Raw genomic sequence first — 15000 nt, 5'->3', positions numbered from 1 at the left:
GCAGTTAAGTTTGTTGGTAAAAATTATTTTTAAAAATGATAAATAATTATACTCAAAACAGCTTACAGTCTGTCATTTTACCTTGCATCCAAGAACCTTGACCTCAAGATCATCACAGCCTCACATGTGCTCTGTTTGAGCTGCATCTGAATTGCACTGAACTTGCGGTGGATGATATTCACCATTCGCTCTATTTCCTTGGGGGAAATGGGCCGTGTTCTTGATTGTTCCCTCAACAGGTTCATAACATGAGTAGTAAATTCATTGCATGCCTAATATAGAGCACAAACAAAACTTTCTTATCAGAAAGACATACCTCTTTCCGAGTTTGTTATGGCCAACCTTTTTCCACTGTAATGTCTCTCCCAAGTGCAAGGTACAGTACAAAGTATACGTATTGCACAGAAGAAAGGTACATGTTGGTAGAATGTCATTTACATCTGTGAGTAATCAAAGTGAGTGAGAAACCACACCATGGCCACAAATTGAAACAGGTTATAGTGTAGAACACCTCCCACCAATTGCCCAGTTGTTTGTAAATGCACTGTCAATTTAATTTTTAGTGACAGTGCTTTTCATTGGAACAAACTGATTTTACAAAACAAGTTCTGATTGTATTAAATTTTGTGTCGGCGGGTCTAATCTGCAGGTCGCAGCTTGCAGGTCGCGGGTTGTAGGTCATTGTTTCACCACTACAGAAAGTATCCTAAACATTCATAAAAGCTAACCTTAGCCCTAAAAACTTTTGTTTAGGCCTAATTAGGCCTTAGGTTAGCTTTTAAGAATGTTTAGGATACTTTCTGTATTGGTGAAACAATGATCTGCAACCCGTGACCTGCAACCTGCAAATTAGACCCGCCGTTTTGTGTTTTATGAGCCCAGCTGGGCATTTCATTTTGTCCAAAGGAAAATCTGGAGAAATAAAATGTAAGTGGGTTAAATACAAAGCCCTGGACATGCCTCTTACACTACAATTGTATCTGTAGCTTTGTAGCAAACTATCTCAGCAGCTTAGTAACCTGGCAAACGTTTTCCAAGATGGCGGTTATTTATCGTGCTATTTTTCGAAACTCTTTGGTGTTCTTTCCATCTACCAAATCTCCTTTCTATGTCCATGACCACAGGAAGGTTACTTTAAAATAGTAAGATTTAATTTTCACATATAAAAAAGTGAAAAAACTTCTCATGTAAACTGTACTTGTGTCATGTTACAAGTTTAGAGCTAATGAACTTCATTTACAGTACAGTAGTTTCTTTTTCGTCCACTGCAACTGCAAAAGAATTCTCACAAATATGACATTAATTTTTGGGAACAATTCTGTTGATCGGAATTTCAGCTTTTTAGCCAGAAATGAAGGAAAATAAGTTTTTAGGTCTTGAAAATTGCATTATCCGGGAGTCTCCCGGATACGGAAGGAATCTCCCGGTCTCCCGTACGGGTCACCAAATCTCCCCGGACAAAAACGACTCTGAAGACTTTGCTCCATTGGAGGCTCAAATTGTATCCCCAAGTTAAAAAAATTTGATTTTTTCAAACTCGTTTCATTGTTTGTTGATGCATTTCTTCATCTCTGAACAAAACAAAGCTTTGTTTGTTATCGCAGCCATATAAACGATTGATTGATCAGATCTGTCCATTTAACCAATAAAAATTATCGACATAAGTGCTCTGTTTTCCCGCAAATTTCCTGTTCAAAATAGATTATTCTTGTATTCTGAAGGACTGCTGGGGGGAAGGGGTAGGTGAGTGCATTTTTTTTTGGGGGGGGGGGGGGAAAGGGGGAATGGGTGAGTTAATCGTGGGAGTAGGGGGGGGGGGGGGGTTGGGGGTTGGGGAGACCAGATGGAAAATATCTCCAGATTTTAGATCTCCAGAGGTTGGCATCCCTGGGGTTGCCTTATACACGAGTTCAACTTATACACAAGTAAATGCGATAAAAAGTGATAAGGCCAGGGGCATTTTAAGAAACACATTCACAATTCAAAATTCAGGATTTAAAAAGACACAAACCTTTTTCTACTTTGGCTTGATTTGTTTAATACGGACCATTTACCTGCTCATATTTTTCCAGTTCTGTGTGGTATATCTGTCTGATTTGGTTCAGCTTTGCTCTGTATTCTGAATGTTCTGCTTGGTTCTCATGCACCCCTGCTGCGGCTGCTGCAGCAGCCGCAGATCCCCCTCCCTTTTCAGGACCAGCCACACCTTCTGCCAGAAGCATATTATCAAGCCTCATGAGCTGGGGGTCTGGAGGCTCATCTTCCTGTGATCCACGAATACTTAAAACTGCAAAATATTCACCAATTGTGCATGATTTATCATTTGCCCATATTTCATAAAATAGAAAATGGTTTGAACCCAGGAGTTACATACCTCTATGGAATTTGATCGTCCAGGTGAAAGCAATCCTGAGAAGGACTGTTGGTAGTGACTGACGTTTTGACTACATGAGTGGAAGTCATCTTTAGAGTCAAGCGACTGTTGGAAATTCAAACAAATGTAGTGATGCTCTGGTCTGTGTTGTGGTCGGTAGTGGGAAAAGTTCTTGAACGGTGTTTAGCAACATTGTTATTAAGATCACCATTCTTAGTCGCTCCTTTGTGTTCTGTAACGTGTGTTTAAGTTCCTGCTGGCTTCGCCAAGCTACGTGGCCTGGCAATCACAGCATGTGGTCTTGTATACTGGACCCTGTCTGTCCTCGGAGTCCTCTTTGTCTTTGACATTCATTAGGAAGCGTGGTAACATGGTTTTCAGTTTGTGGGCAATGTGTGTTTTGTTAATGTTGTAGACTACTGCATGCCTGTGGTCGTTTCAGCAGTCCTTCTTACATGCGGTATTGTTATCTGGTAATGGTTGAGGTTGTAGGACCGTTGTCCTTTTGCCTAGTGTCTGTCAAGCGTTTGATGAAATCTGTGGTATAGTTGTTCTTCCTAAAAACATTGTTTAAGTACTTGGTTTTGTTACTTAAGGTTCCTATAGTGGTTGCTTTGTGTGTAGCGGGATTGTAAGATGTTTGGTCCAATAGTCCATACACGTGTGTTGTTTCTCTGTAAACAGTGTTCGGTAAGCTGTCATTGTTACACATGACCAAGCAGTCTAGGAAAGATATTTTACCATTTTATTTTATCTCTTTGGTGGACTAGATGTCTGCATTTTGCTTGTTGAGGTGTTCATGGAATTCTTCAATTTGGTATTTATGCATATGGTATGTACTGACGAGATAATATCGTCAACATAAGGTAGCCAGATAGGGTAGTGTGTGCTTGTGCGTTGCTAGGGCCTGTTCCTTGATGTTTTGCATAACTATTTCAGCCACAACAATGGAAATAGGTGAGTCCATAGCTGTCCCATGCAGCTGAATTCCACTAAGGTTGTCGAAACGTCAGTCACTACCAACAGTCCTTGTCAGGACTATTTTCACCCAGACAATCAAATTCCATGGAGATATATTTCATAGTTACATGATTGACCTTTACAACACATGCCAACAACCATCACAAAATCCATTTTGGAAGACCCTACATTGGCCAAAAGTGATCTGACAATTGCCATTAATATTCCTCAAATTTTACCCTTGTTTCACTGTCATTGTAATTATGGACAAAACCCAAAACTACAAAAAGTGTTCTGGCAGAATGTTTCAGAAGTTTTATTTAACTCCTTCCTCTTTCATACTGGTACTAATTCCTATATTTGATATGAAGATAGTTTTGCCATGCACCAAAACAGTTCATTTAATGGCAATCTACACATACTCTGTGCTCACAGACATTACATGTAACTGTTTAAGTAGCAATATAGTTAAGAGATGCTGCCTCTAAAAATAATTAAGGCTTAAGGTCTGGTAGGTTTTCACTATGGACACAAGCATAAGCAACACATGCAACCAAAATAACTTGTTGTTCAAATGATGGGGCTCCTTGGACTTCTTACAGTGGATTTCACAAAACTTTTTACTGGCGGTTTGCAAAGTTCGTTGTAAATACCCAAAGTTCGCTTTGAACTTGGGAATTTCATTAAGAAGATGTAACTGTCATTCAAATGACAAACATTGAAAAAAAAATTGAGAATTTCTTGCCTAACTTCGTGAGAATGTGGGGAAGTAATTTCACCATTGCTCTTGGCTGTTGTTTCGGAATGAGTGCCTTCACCGTGATGTGCAAGGAAAGGCAATTTCAAGTTTTGTTCAGCAGAAAATGTTTCAAAGCTGGTTAGAATGGAAAGGACCATCTCGAATAGGACAGGATCTGAGACTTCTGAAACAAACCATTGCCAAAATTGTTGATATTTTCGTTCGCAGAGGGGATATTGAAGACAACAAAGGAGGAAATAATACTTGGTTGGCACATGCTGATGATGTAAATATCTAAATGGAGTTCTGTAAAACTACCAATCCCAGCATTTACAGCAGTGAAATCCAACACAAACTGGTAGAGAGTAACTGATTAGAGTGTCATGTGAAGTGCTAGGTTTCTACCCCATATGAACCACCTGAGCGTTAGCCCTACTAATGGAAATGGGTCCACACAAGGACAGAGAAAAACTGAGACCAGTGGTTCATATGGGGTAGAAACAAGCACTTCACCTTACACTCTAATCAGTGAAGTCTGTTGAAACTTATAGTGCTACAAGACCAACGTTTGTAAAAACGTAACCCTTCCTGGAAGAGAATAACGTTTGTTTGCCTGAAAATGTCCCGTTGTATGCATTGATCAGCTGTAGCTTAACGCAAGATTTTGGTTTATATTCTTTCAAGAAATTTGAAAATGAAAATAGTCTTATCCAGTATTTAGCAGCTTGCACACACAATGCATTTTTGTGATGAGTTTTCAGTGGTGAGGACTAAGGTGGGGTAACCACAACAATCTTCAAATTCCCAGTGCGAAATTCCCAAGTTTATTTCAAAGTTTGCCATTTCACTGACAGCTACATAATGAAATTCCCAAGTTTGAAGTGAACTTTGGGAATTTACAACGACCTTCACAAACTGCCAGTCAAAAGTTTTGTGAAATCCACAGTAAATGTTGTTTCTTGAGACAAAGGAGACAACAGTTAACACTTGGACATCATTGGTGGGAATTATGCTGTATCTTAATCCTGGTTTCACTCCAGCCCCCCTAGACTGCAACCATACTGCATACACGTACATGAACACTTGAAGACAATTTGCTTTACTCTTACTGCCCATAAGCTCTTCTGAGTGATACAGGCCTTCTGATGTTACGCGATGGTGCGATTTCGCACAATCGACCTCAAATCGCATCCGATCGCACAATTCACGAAAAATCGCATAATTCACAAAAGGACGCACAAAATTCATAAAACGAAACATAAATCAACACGTTTCTTAGAAATTCCTGCATAAATACGCCATTTTTAAGATGATTTATCTTGGAAAAAGGCTAAAAAAACCTTTGTCACCTTCGATTTCGTAAACATTCGAAGTTCAAGGCTTTATTTTTCATGTCGGGGACCTGGTACGAGTCTCCTTCTATTGGTGCAACACAAACACACACTTATATACACACCACTGAAATGACACCGTTGCCTTCTCTTAGAGAGGAGATTTGTGAAAAATAAGCGAAGTTGTAAGTTTTTCGGCAAAATGTAGTTTCTTTCGTTGAAAACTGATAAAAACTTACTCATGGATAAGTTTGTTGTGAAAACGCCCACTTTTTCTTCGACAAAGAAGAAGAAGTTCCCACCTTCCGCCCAATCTGACAGCTCACGATATATCGGGATCGAGCAAGAAAGTACCTCACAGGTAGTCTCCACGTGGACGATGGACTGATGTTTTTCTCGTCGTGCAATATTAGGGCCTTTTATACGAGAGAAAGTAAGCCGCGGCTTACTCTGGCCACGGGGTACAAAATATGCAAAAGGAACTATTTATACGAATATATATTCGCAGGTCAATATAAGCTGCGGCTTGAAAAAGATGTGAACGTAGATTTTGTACTATTTATACGGGGTGAACATTCGAGTCTTCTGTAAGCTGCGGCCAGAGAAAGCCGCGGCTTATTTCTCTCGTATAAATGGGGGTATGGCCCTATTGTGATTGACCATCTTCGGAAGTTCGTGGTTGACAAGCACCTTAATCATTCATTTGGCATGTTAGCTGTGTCCTTTCAACTTTTAACGTGGTGCACCGGTAGTGCAGAAGACCTCATTTTTTTATTTATCCCAACTAATGTCGATTGAGATACATAATTACTGTTCCTTTGTGTTCAAAATGTCTTAAGGGCAGCGAAAAAGTGTTTTTCTTAACCTGAAACCTCATAAAACAAGCTTAAAATTGCTGAGAAAAAAAATCGTGTAATTTACATTATTTATCGCATAATTGGCCTTTCTAATCGCATAATTTGCATTTTTTAATCGCACCCTATCAGAAGGCCAGGTGATAATAAACTGAGAAGATACATTATCTTTTTCTTGAAGAAATCTTACACTTCAAATAATCAAGCTTAATCAAGGGAGCAAAAATGTTGCTCTTAAGATTCTAACAGGGAATTCTAGCAGTGACAATAGGGACCTTTAGATTCTAGAATGAGGACAAGAACAAGACTTACTCTTTGTCAGCAGTATAGGTGGCTCAGTTATTCTTATTACTGGAAACTGAAGCTTTTGGCTGATTGAAAAATCCAAAACTGCTGCTGTGTTGTTGACTTTTTTTGACAAGACGAAACTTTTGCAAACCCTCATACTAAAACGATGACAGTATCATGTTTTCCCCACCAAAATGACACTGGTTTGCACGCGCTCACTGTTGTTCCATGAGAAAATCTCCTTCTCGTAATTGTTATCTAGAATCTAAAGTTCTCTAACAGCTACAGCTACAGTGTACAACAACGCCACAAAGCAAGAATATTATTGGGTAAAAAGGAAAAAATCACCAAATTTCAGGTTTTGACAACAACGTGAGCATACAACAGCGAATAGTTACATTATAAAGCGAAGTTTTACTCAATATTGGCGTTGTCCTTGCTTAATTGAAGTCCCTAATAGCAAGTTCAAGACTTCACCAATGAATAAAGAAAGAATTAGAATGCCCAGACGAGTAATTCAAGAACACAACATGCCAGTAAAATGTGAATTAATATTTTAAACAGAAAGAGACTGCAATGCAAGGACATACAGTGACATGTAAATGAAGGGCTTCCAAAGATTCAGTGAGGTTATTCCTGACTTAAAAAACACAGATGTACAAAGAAATTACTTGAGTAATGAAAAATAATATATCAAATGTTTATACTCTCCCACTGATAAAATTGAATTTAAATTAAAAATGCAAAAGATGTCTGTTACATACAATATTTATCTCACTTTGACAAAATTGTAAGTAAATGAGTTTACATTTTTGATCTTCACTTCCTTTGCGACATCTACATTATATTGCTGGTGCAGGATTGCACGCGGTATTGATCACAGAATTCGAAAGCTAAAACAAAGATGTGTTGTAAATGTAGCTGGGGAGTCTATTGTTTGACAAAGGAACGCTGAAGACAAACAATAAACATTCAGCATCCACCCTATTATGTTGAAACCAAAATAACAGCTTTCAAGACCATTAGGTATAATTGCCACATTGACTGGCGACTATTAAAATAAGGGCACTGAAGTGAGAAATACGACAAAAACCTGACCAAAAGTGTTGCAGAAAATTATCAGTTCAATCAAAACAAAACAATAAGTTGATAGAGGACTTCTTGTCGAAAATTAAACACGTTATATCGAGTGGTTAACGCGTCATCAATTCTAAAGACAAATAATAGGTTCAATAGTTGATCGTGGTACAAAAGTTAAAGTATTTGGATTAATTCAACCTTCGTTAAGATTATCACAACAAAATGAATTATTTGGTCTGACAAAGAGACGCTTCACGAAAAATGAACCCAAAAAAAAAGCAAAAAGCACCGACCATCGTCTGACCTATGCATAACGACCCTTCGATTTTTTTTTAATTTGGAATCGTTCAGACACCGGCGAAAAATGTGGAATTTATGGAAAGTAACGACGGAAAGCGACGGTTGCATTCAAGTACTGTCGCAAAAAAAAAAAACACGTGCAAAAAATGCTGTCCAATTCATACCTGTTTTTTCCTTGATTTCACACAGGACATTGAAAAGGGCGGGCTTCATCCGATGGCAGTTTAGAGCGTGCTTCCTGGCGAACAAGATGTGTGATAATTATAAAAAAGTATAATCATAGAAATAGGGCGTGCAGTCAAAAATTCGACAGTTGACAGCACACAAGAGTAACTGAACATGTTCATGTCACTACAAAACGTCGGTCGGCCTCACTAAATGGACGCGAAATTTACAACGTATTCTATTTCAGCTTACCTCGCTTGCGCTTCGTCCAACGACTGGTCCGTGATGTTCATGATCTGTTGTAAAATGTCACCTATGTCTTGTTTTCGGCCGTCCGGTCCTTCCTCAGCAGACTTCATTTGCTCCATTGCTTGCTGACTCGACATCATCCCTGGAACTTGCACCGAATTCATCACGTTTCCTTCCATGGCACGGTGCAGGAATGGCTGTTGGCAAATAAACGCAATCCAAGATGTCCGCGCGCTAAAAGCAATTCGGAATGTCCTTGACCGGTTAACTTTGAGGCCCTTCCTTGTCACTTTTCGACCTCGGATATCCTTTGAAAGCAACAACACTTTATGATAGCTGTTATATTTCACAGTGTTACGCTCGGTTGGCGGTCGTGCTCCCAATCTGCCACTCAACTATCTGTTCTAGCTTGAACGTGTCAATATCTCTTGGTGCGTGAGAAGAGCGTGGATGATTGACACCGCAGGATTAGCATAAAAAGATTTATGTAAAATTCATAATTGCAAAGTTAAACAGCGTGCAATTTAGTGTGCAAAACTCACCTTCTGTAAGCTCGAGATGTCCCCTCCAAAGCACAACGATGGCTCCCACTTAACGATGGAAAAATCGTTGTGTCGTGCAAACAAATGGATGCGATGGACGCCCCAAATTTCCAAGATGGCGGACGAGTTAGGACAAAACGTCAATATTCATTACCGTTGCTATGGCAGCAGACTGCAGGTGTTGCCTTGTGGGGGAAACAAAGAGTTCGAATGAAAAGAAAAAAAGGGAATTAATATCATAATGTCTTCTGTAGCAAGACCTGATTTTATTTTGAAATTATATCTCACGGAAAGAGATAGTATAAAATACCTCTGCTATATGAGCAAGCAAAAACGTATATTTTTTTTCTTTCATGGAGATTCAGTGACCTCCATCACATGATCACAAGATGTGAAACGGAGTCCGCTTGGCTTCTGAGGATAAAAGTATTGCGTGACATAAAAACCCTATGGTACGGGTACGGATGGTATTAGTATTAATTAATGAGATCTTTTTCTTGTGACAAAATTAGAAACAGAACAGATGCTTTATTTTGTGTAGTTCACGGTCGGCATGAGTCATATTTCCACATGATTTCCAAGGTACCTTGTTTTCACGCTCGGCGGGAAGTTTTTTATCTCATTGGCTCCTGTTTATGTGTATGTTTTATAAGCGTACGGTGGAGACGAACAATTCCTTCTTTGCGTTTTCCCTCGAGCTTCATTCATACGTCAAGTTGAATTTCTGTACGTCAAGGTGAAATTTCTGTAGCTAACCACGATGCCTGCTGTGTTATTAGACAAAATCTCTTTTGTTCAGCTTGTCGAAAAATAATTGTTCATTCTCTTCGACTTTGCGAAAAACTGCGGACTAGACATTGCCTCATCTCAGCCTTTTTTTCTTTGTTTGACGGTTCCCTTTTTTTCTTCCTTTACTGTCCTCCAAACGACACATTTTTTTCAGTTCTCAAAAAGGATATGAGGAAGGTTATGACTTCGTAAAATGTTATTGTAAATTTTAATATTTTATAACTTTTTGGTTTTTCCTATACAGATGTTTCAGTTTCAACTTCAACCCCGCAGTAAACGTGACACTCACGGGCAACGCTTTCTGTCCGCGTTGTAGCATGCGTAACCGGCCTTCTTGTAGGCGAGCGGAATAAAGTTTTGGCGGCGGAAACAAAGTCCTCCTCCCCATTTTGCTCTCGGCTTCGGGAGCTTAAGCACGCGCGTTTTTGAGACGCAGACGGCAACCGGAAGCGAACATTTCGTGTTCCAGGACAGTGGCGTCTCCCAGATTTTTATACTAATTATCTCTAAGGGAGAAAAGATACTTGGCAATGTAAATGTGGTCGTGTGAGGACAAGTTAAAAGGAAAAACAGATCACTTCCGGTTGCCGTCCGCGTCTCAAAAACGCACGTGCTTAAGCTCCCTAATTATTGCGCGCGCCTACAATACCGCCATAAAACTTTCTTCCGCGCGCCTAGAATACCACCAGCAAGTGTCAATACCAACTCTCTAGATCTCTCTGTACTCGGTCCTGCCTCCTGCAAATCAGGTCGGAGTCTTTCTGCAGTTTGAAACTATTTATTTTTCCTTGCTTCGATCTGATTTTCTTTGTATTTCTCCGACCCACTGCCCAAAACGCATGCAACGACAAACCGAGAAAAAATGTCGACTTTTTTTTTCGTTTAGTACGGCAGTTAACTAAATTTGGTCAGTTCAAGTAAAATGTCATTTCTCGTTCATCATTGAGTCTTTGCCAAAACGATGATGAAATATGCATGACTTCCGGCAATTTCCAAGGAAACATAAAAAAAAGCCCAGTTGATGATAATATAATTTGAAACAAGCGTTATTATTTTTTTGGATCGAAAGCCAATTTTTAATAGCTACTGATACGGATGAGGAATAATCTCGGCTTCCTTTCGCTAACGGACACGAAAAAAACTGGAACTTTAACAGAGAAATAGAATGGAAAATATTGAATGGGGAATGGGAAATCTCTGAAAAAAGCCGGAATCTTTCAAATTGGGAACTCTTTAAAAGAGAAACTTATTAGAGATCTAATAAGCAACTGCTTATGATGAAATTATAACTGTTATACCTCCCTTGAACAATTTCCTCTATCTATGTTCTTCTTCTTCTTTCCTACGACACATTGCCGTTGTAAGTATTACACCACAGATATCCCAGTATCAATGTTTGTGTCACGAACGGGTTTCATAACGTGAGTAAATATAGAGAACATATGCATATATGGGGCGAAGACACGAAGTTTAGGTCTGGAAATTTGCTAGAAAATGAAAATAAAAATCGATGTAACTCACAATATGGCGAGTTGTTGCTGTGCTTAATATGTACACGAAGGGTAGGAGACTATTTTTCCCCAAACTCCGTGATCCTGAGTTACCTGTGAGTTTCACATGACCCTTTCATGCAGTAACCGTAAACCCTGAAATTCTCCTGGCTTAATTTATTATTATTATTATTAGATGTGTAACTTTCTTACTGCTTACCGTACGTTTAAGCGAGTGACATTACAGGCATTAGGGAGCATATGGTATAGTTTTTAAAGGGAGTAAGAGTTAAGGCTATAGCTTGCTGCACTTGAAAATAGTCAACTGGTTTGCCTCCGGCCAGTTGGCATTCTTAACAGTTGTAGCTGTTGTTTCGTTGATTGTGTTTGGCCCTGAGAAAACCCCTATGGGGGCGGGCAATTAAGTATGTATTGTAACATGATCCGGCTAACATTTTTTGGAAGTTGAACCATGGACTACCAGGAACAAATTCAACGAGAAGTCAGAGCGGATCTGCGGATCTCCACTGGGCTACACTGCCTCCTGTTACAAGAAAAATAAAAGAAATTCGAAAACGAACAAAAAGTCATTCTCCCATCATTGACACACTTAGCGAAGCACCTTTTTTAGTTTGAATTGTCAGCCGTCTCCCCATTTCAGACTACACCTTTTTTTTCTTATTTCCTTTCGGTACTGATACATTCACTACACGGCAATATGAAATCTATACATAAAATAAAAGACACTGCTGATCAGATATTTAAGCCGTCCTTGAATGAATTCGTTAACTTATCACATCTGTTCTTCTTTGTACTGATTTGGTTAGTTACCAAGGAGCAGGAGCCCATCTGGCTCCTGTTTGTTACTTATCTTGCATATAAATAAGTCAGTCATTTTACTAACGGTAACTGTCACTTCTGATTATGTATATTGAAGCATACGAAACGTTACTATGCGTTTGACAATTTTGTATCTCATGTTTGTCACCGGTGCTTGTACGTTGTTCCTTCTAAAGCTGAGATGGCCAAAGATTTGAAAAAGAGTATCATTGTTCAGACTGTTCAGCATGGCGAAATCATCGGGTGGACATGCATAACTTCGACCTTATGATTTTACTCTCTTACCTTTACTCTACTATACTCAGGGTCAGGTCTGGAAGCTACAGACAACATTCAATGCTCTTATATTCGGGTACCCGTCAGTCCCAGACATTACAAAATCCTTTTTTTAGTTGAACTCAATTATTGATTACTTAGCTCTAGGATCTAGACCGACATTTGTTAACTTGTTGCTGGATCCTTTTGCGCTATAGTTACCAACGCATCAAATTTCTTTTTACTGAATTTTTTGCAGAGTACTAGGAGTTAGTTAGGCTCAGTCGGATGTAGCTTGCTGCCCGTTTATTCCAGTCTATACGGTCTTTCGCTAAAGTAGTGCTAGTCAAACTTCCGGCTGCTTTTGCAATGTCAACACGTCAGCGAATCCGGACGATCTGCCTGCCCGTCAGTGACCAACTGCTTTTCGAAGACCAACGGTGACATACCCACATAACGGATGAATTGAACAAGCTTTCAGATTAGTTTGCGGCCAACAAACTTTCTTTGAATGTGACTACTAACCAAGTTCATGGTATTTAGACCATGGCAAAAAAAAGTGTTATAATTTTAGAGTCTTGATTGTTCAAGAAAGAGATAACGCTAGTCCCGGAAACTCTCTTTTTCGATGTTCTTCTGGATGAATGTCTCTCTTGGAAGTCCCATATATCCCAGGTAGCCCATAAAATATCTAAGTCGATTGGTATAATGTGTAAATCCAGTTTCTTTCTTGTCTCCTTCGCAGCCGTTATTGGGGCGTGGCGTCACGCGTCACGCGTGGCGTCACGGCCGCGAAGGAGACTACTTTCTTTCTCAAGTGTCTCTTCGTACCCCCGGGAGGGGTACTTCCTTATAGGAGGCTAATGGGGATGTGCCGCTGGATGGGGTCGCACTTTCACGACAGGATTGTTGTAGGTAAATTTGTTGAAAGGGAGGATATTATAAAGCTAAGTTGGCTACCAGTTAAAGAACATATCGAATGGCAGCTGTTAAAGCTAGTTCATAAGTCGATTTATTCTCGTGAATGGCCAGGTTACCTGCGACTGAAGCAATTTATGCACAATCGAACGCTGAGGTCCAGTGCAGCTATGCAGCTTGAAATCCCACTAGTGTCATATATTTATCAAGACCAAGCTGTTAAAAGCTTTAACATTTTACCTGGATGTGTAAGGAACTGTCTTGATTTTAACCAGTTTTCTAAGATGACTTTTAAGTTTTTAATGAAAAAGGTCAAAGATAATTTTTTAGCTTAACGTTTCTATTATGCACTGTAAATAGATATATTTATTTTTATTATTGTATTTTTATTACTTTTTTTACTTTTTTTACCTTTATTTTTTATTTTAGATGATATATTTTAGCAGATGAAGAGCCAGCTTGTGGAAATGCTGAATAAAGCCATTATTATTATTATTATTATTATTATTATTATTATTATTATTATTATTATTATTATTATTATTATTATTATTATAATGGGGTTACATTTCTAGTAGAGTTACTAAAATGGGGTCGCACATTTTCGGGATTTCTGGGAGAAGAAAATTTTGGTGAGCAGGGATTTAAAAATAGGAAGATCCGCCGTTAAAAAAGGGTTCGTGCTGTTGTTTTAATATTTAACAGTCGGCTCGGTACGGTACTTTTGTAAATATTTACGGCTAGCAAATGTACCAGAATTCAATTTAACAAACGTGTCAATTCATTTAAGGATGACCTACTTAGAAGGCTTTGTAAGGTAGAGGCATAATCAGAAAGTGACTAAGTTGGAATAGGGAAAATGACATTTGCTCAAAAGTGACTAAGATGGGGTCTATGATTGGCCAGAGAATAGACTATAATGGGGTATGGGTTCGGAGAGGCCAGCGGCACATACCCAGCAAAAATTGACACAAGTACCCCCTCCCCACGGGGTTCGTACCCTATACAACTCTATGATCCTATCATATCTATACAATATGGTAAGCGAAAAGAAATTGCGTGACTGGTGTTATAGCTATGGGTACGATTATTCAAGGGAAATAGAGTATCAAATTTTGGAGGAAGATAAAAATTGCAAAAAGAATACATAACTCGACCTAATTGAAACAAGTAAATGTCTTAGACTTAAGCAAGTAGAGTTCCTTAAAAATAGGATCGGTGTAAGCATCATAATTGGACCTGCTTATTATCTTTATCGCTCGTTTATGAATACTAATGATGCTCAAGACAATGACGGTATTCATGTGAGGATAACTCCCCGCACTGATATGATCGACATGTCGGAAATCTATTATTAACTACATCTCACTCATTCTTGTTCCTTTCAAAACAACGTTAAAACCTGGTAAATAATTTAATTCGATGAAATTTTTGTCTGCTCATTTTAACGCAAAATTTATCATAAGAATTACTCCATGAGTGCGCGTTGGATATGAGATGGTAAATAGCCAACTAGGCGCGTAGCCGAGTTGGCTATAACCAGTCTCATATCCAAGAAGCACGAATGGAATAACTGTTTTATTAAATTCCTATAACTCCAAAAATTTGGAAGTACGAAATACGAGTGAAAAAAGGGAGAAAATCCGACAGAAATCGAGAAAACTTGATGAAGATGCAATGTTGTGTAATACCTTGTCACGTTAGTCAGACAGACGTAGGCGCATCACAAAAACATTTCTTGCCTTTTCGCCTACTTTTAAACGTCGGAATTGATCCAAACTTTCTACAAAAAAAGTTTTTTTTTTCTTTTTGGCTTTATTCGGAGA

General features: G+C 38.9%; 1 protein-coding gene across 6 annotated transcripts in view; it reads right to left on the bottom strand.

The window, feature by feature from the left end:
- Positions 1-9009, bottom strand: part of LOC138030442 (pre-B-cell leukemia transcription factor 1-like) — a 20404-nt gene extending 11395 nt beyond the window's left edge. For 3 of the 6 annotated variants that reach the window (XM_068878364.1, XM_068878359.1, XM_068878366.1), the window contains exons 1-4: positions 8344-8767; positions 8091-8164; positions 2055-2287; positions 82-272 (exon numbers count right to left, since the gene is read on the bottom strand). In XM_068878364.1, the coding sequence (XP_068734465.1) occupies positions 82-272; positions 2055-2287; positions 8091-8164; positions 8344-8519 (674 nt within the window). In that variant the 5' untranslated portion in view covers positions 8520-8767. Of the gene's footprint in view, positions 1-81; positions 273-2054; positions 2288-8090; positions 8165-8343; positions 8768-8882 lie in introns of those variants that run through there. The other 3 variants (XM_068878356.1, XM_068878371.1, XM_068878374.1) reach the window with 3 other exon arrangements.
- Positions 9010-15000: the final 5991 nt, after the last annotated feature.

This window comes from Montipora capricornis, chromosome 2 (genome assembly GCF_036669925.1).
Source record: "Montipora capricornis isolate CH-2021 chromosome 2, ASM3666992v2, whole genome shotgun sequence".
In the NCBI taxonomy this organism is placed as follows: Eukaryota; Metazoa; Cnidaria; class Anthozoa; order Scleractinia; family Acroporidae; genus Montipora; species Montipora capricornis.
This window is presented reverse-complemented; position numbering and strand designations above follow the sequence as displayed.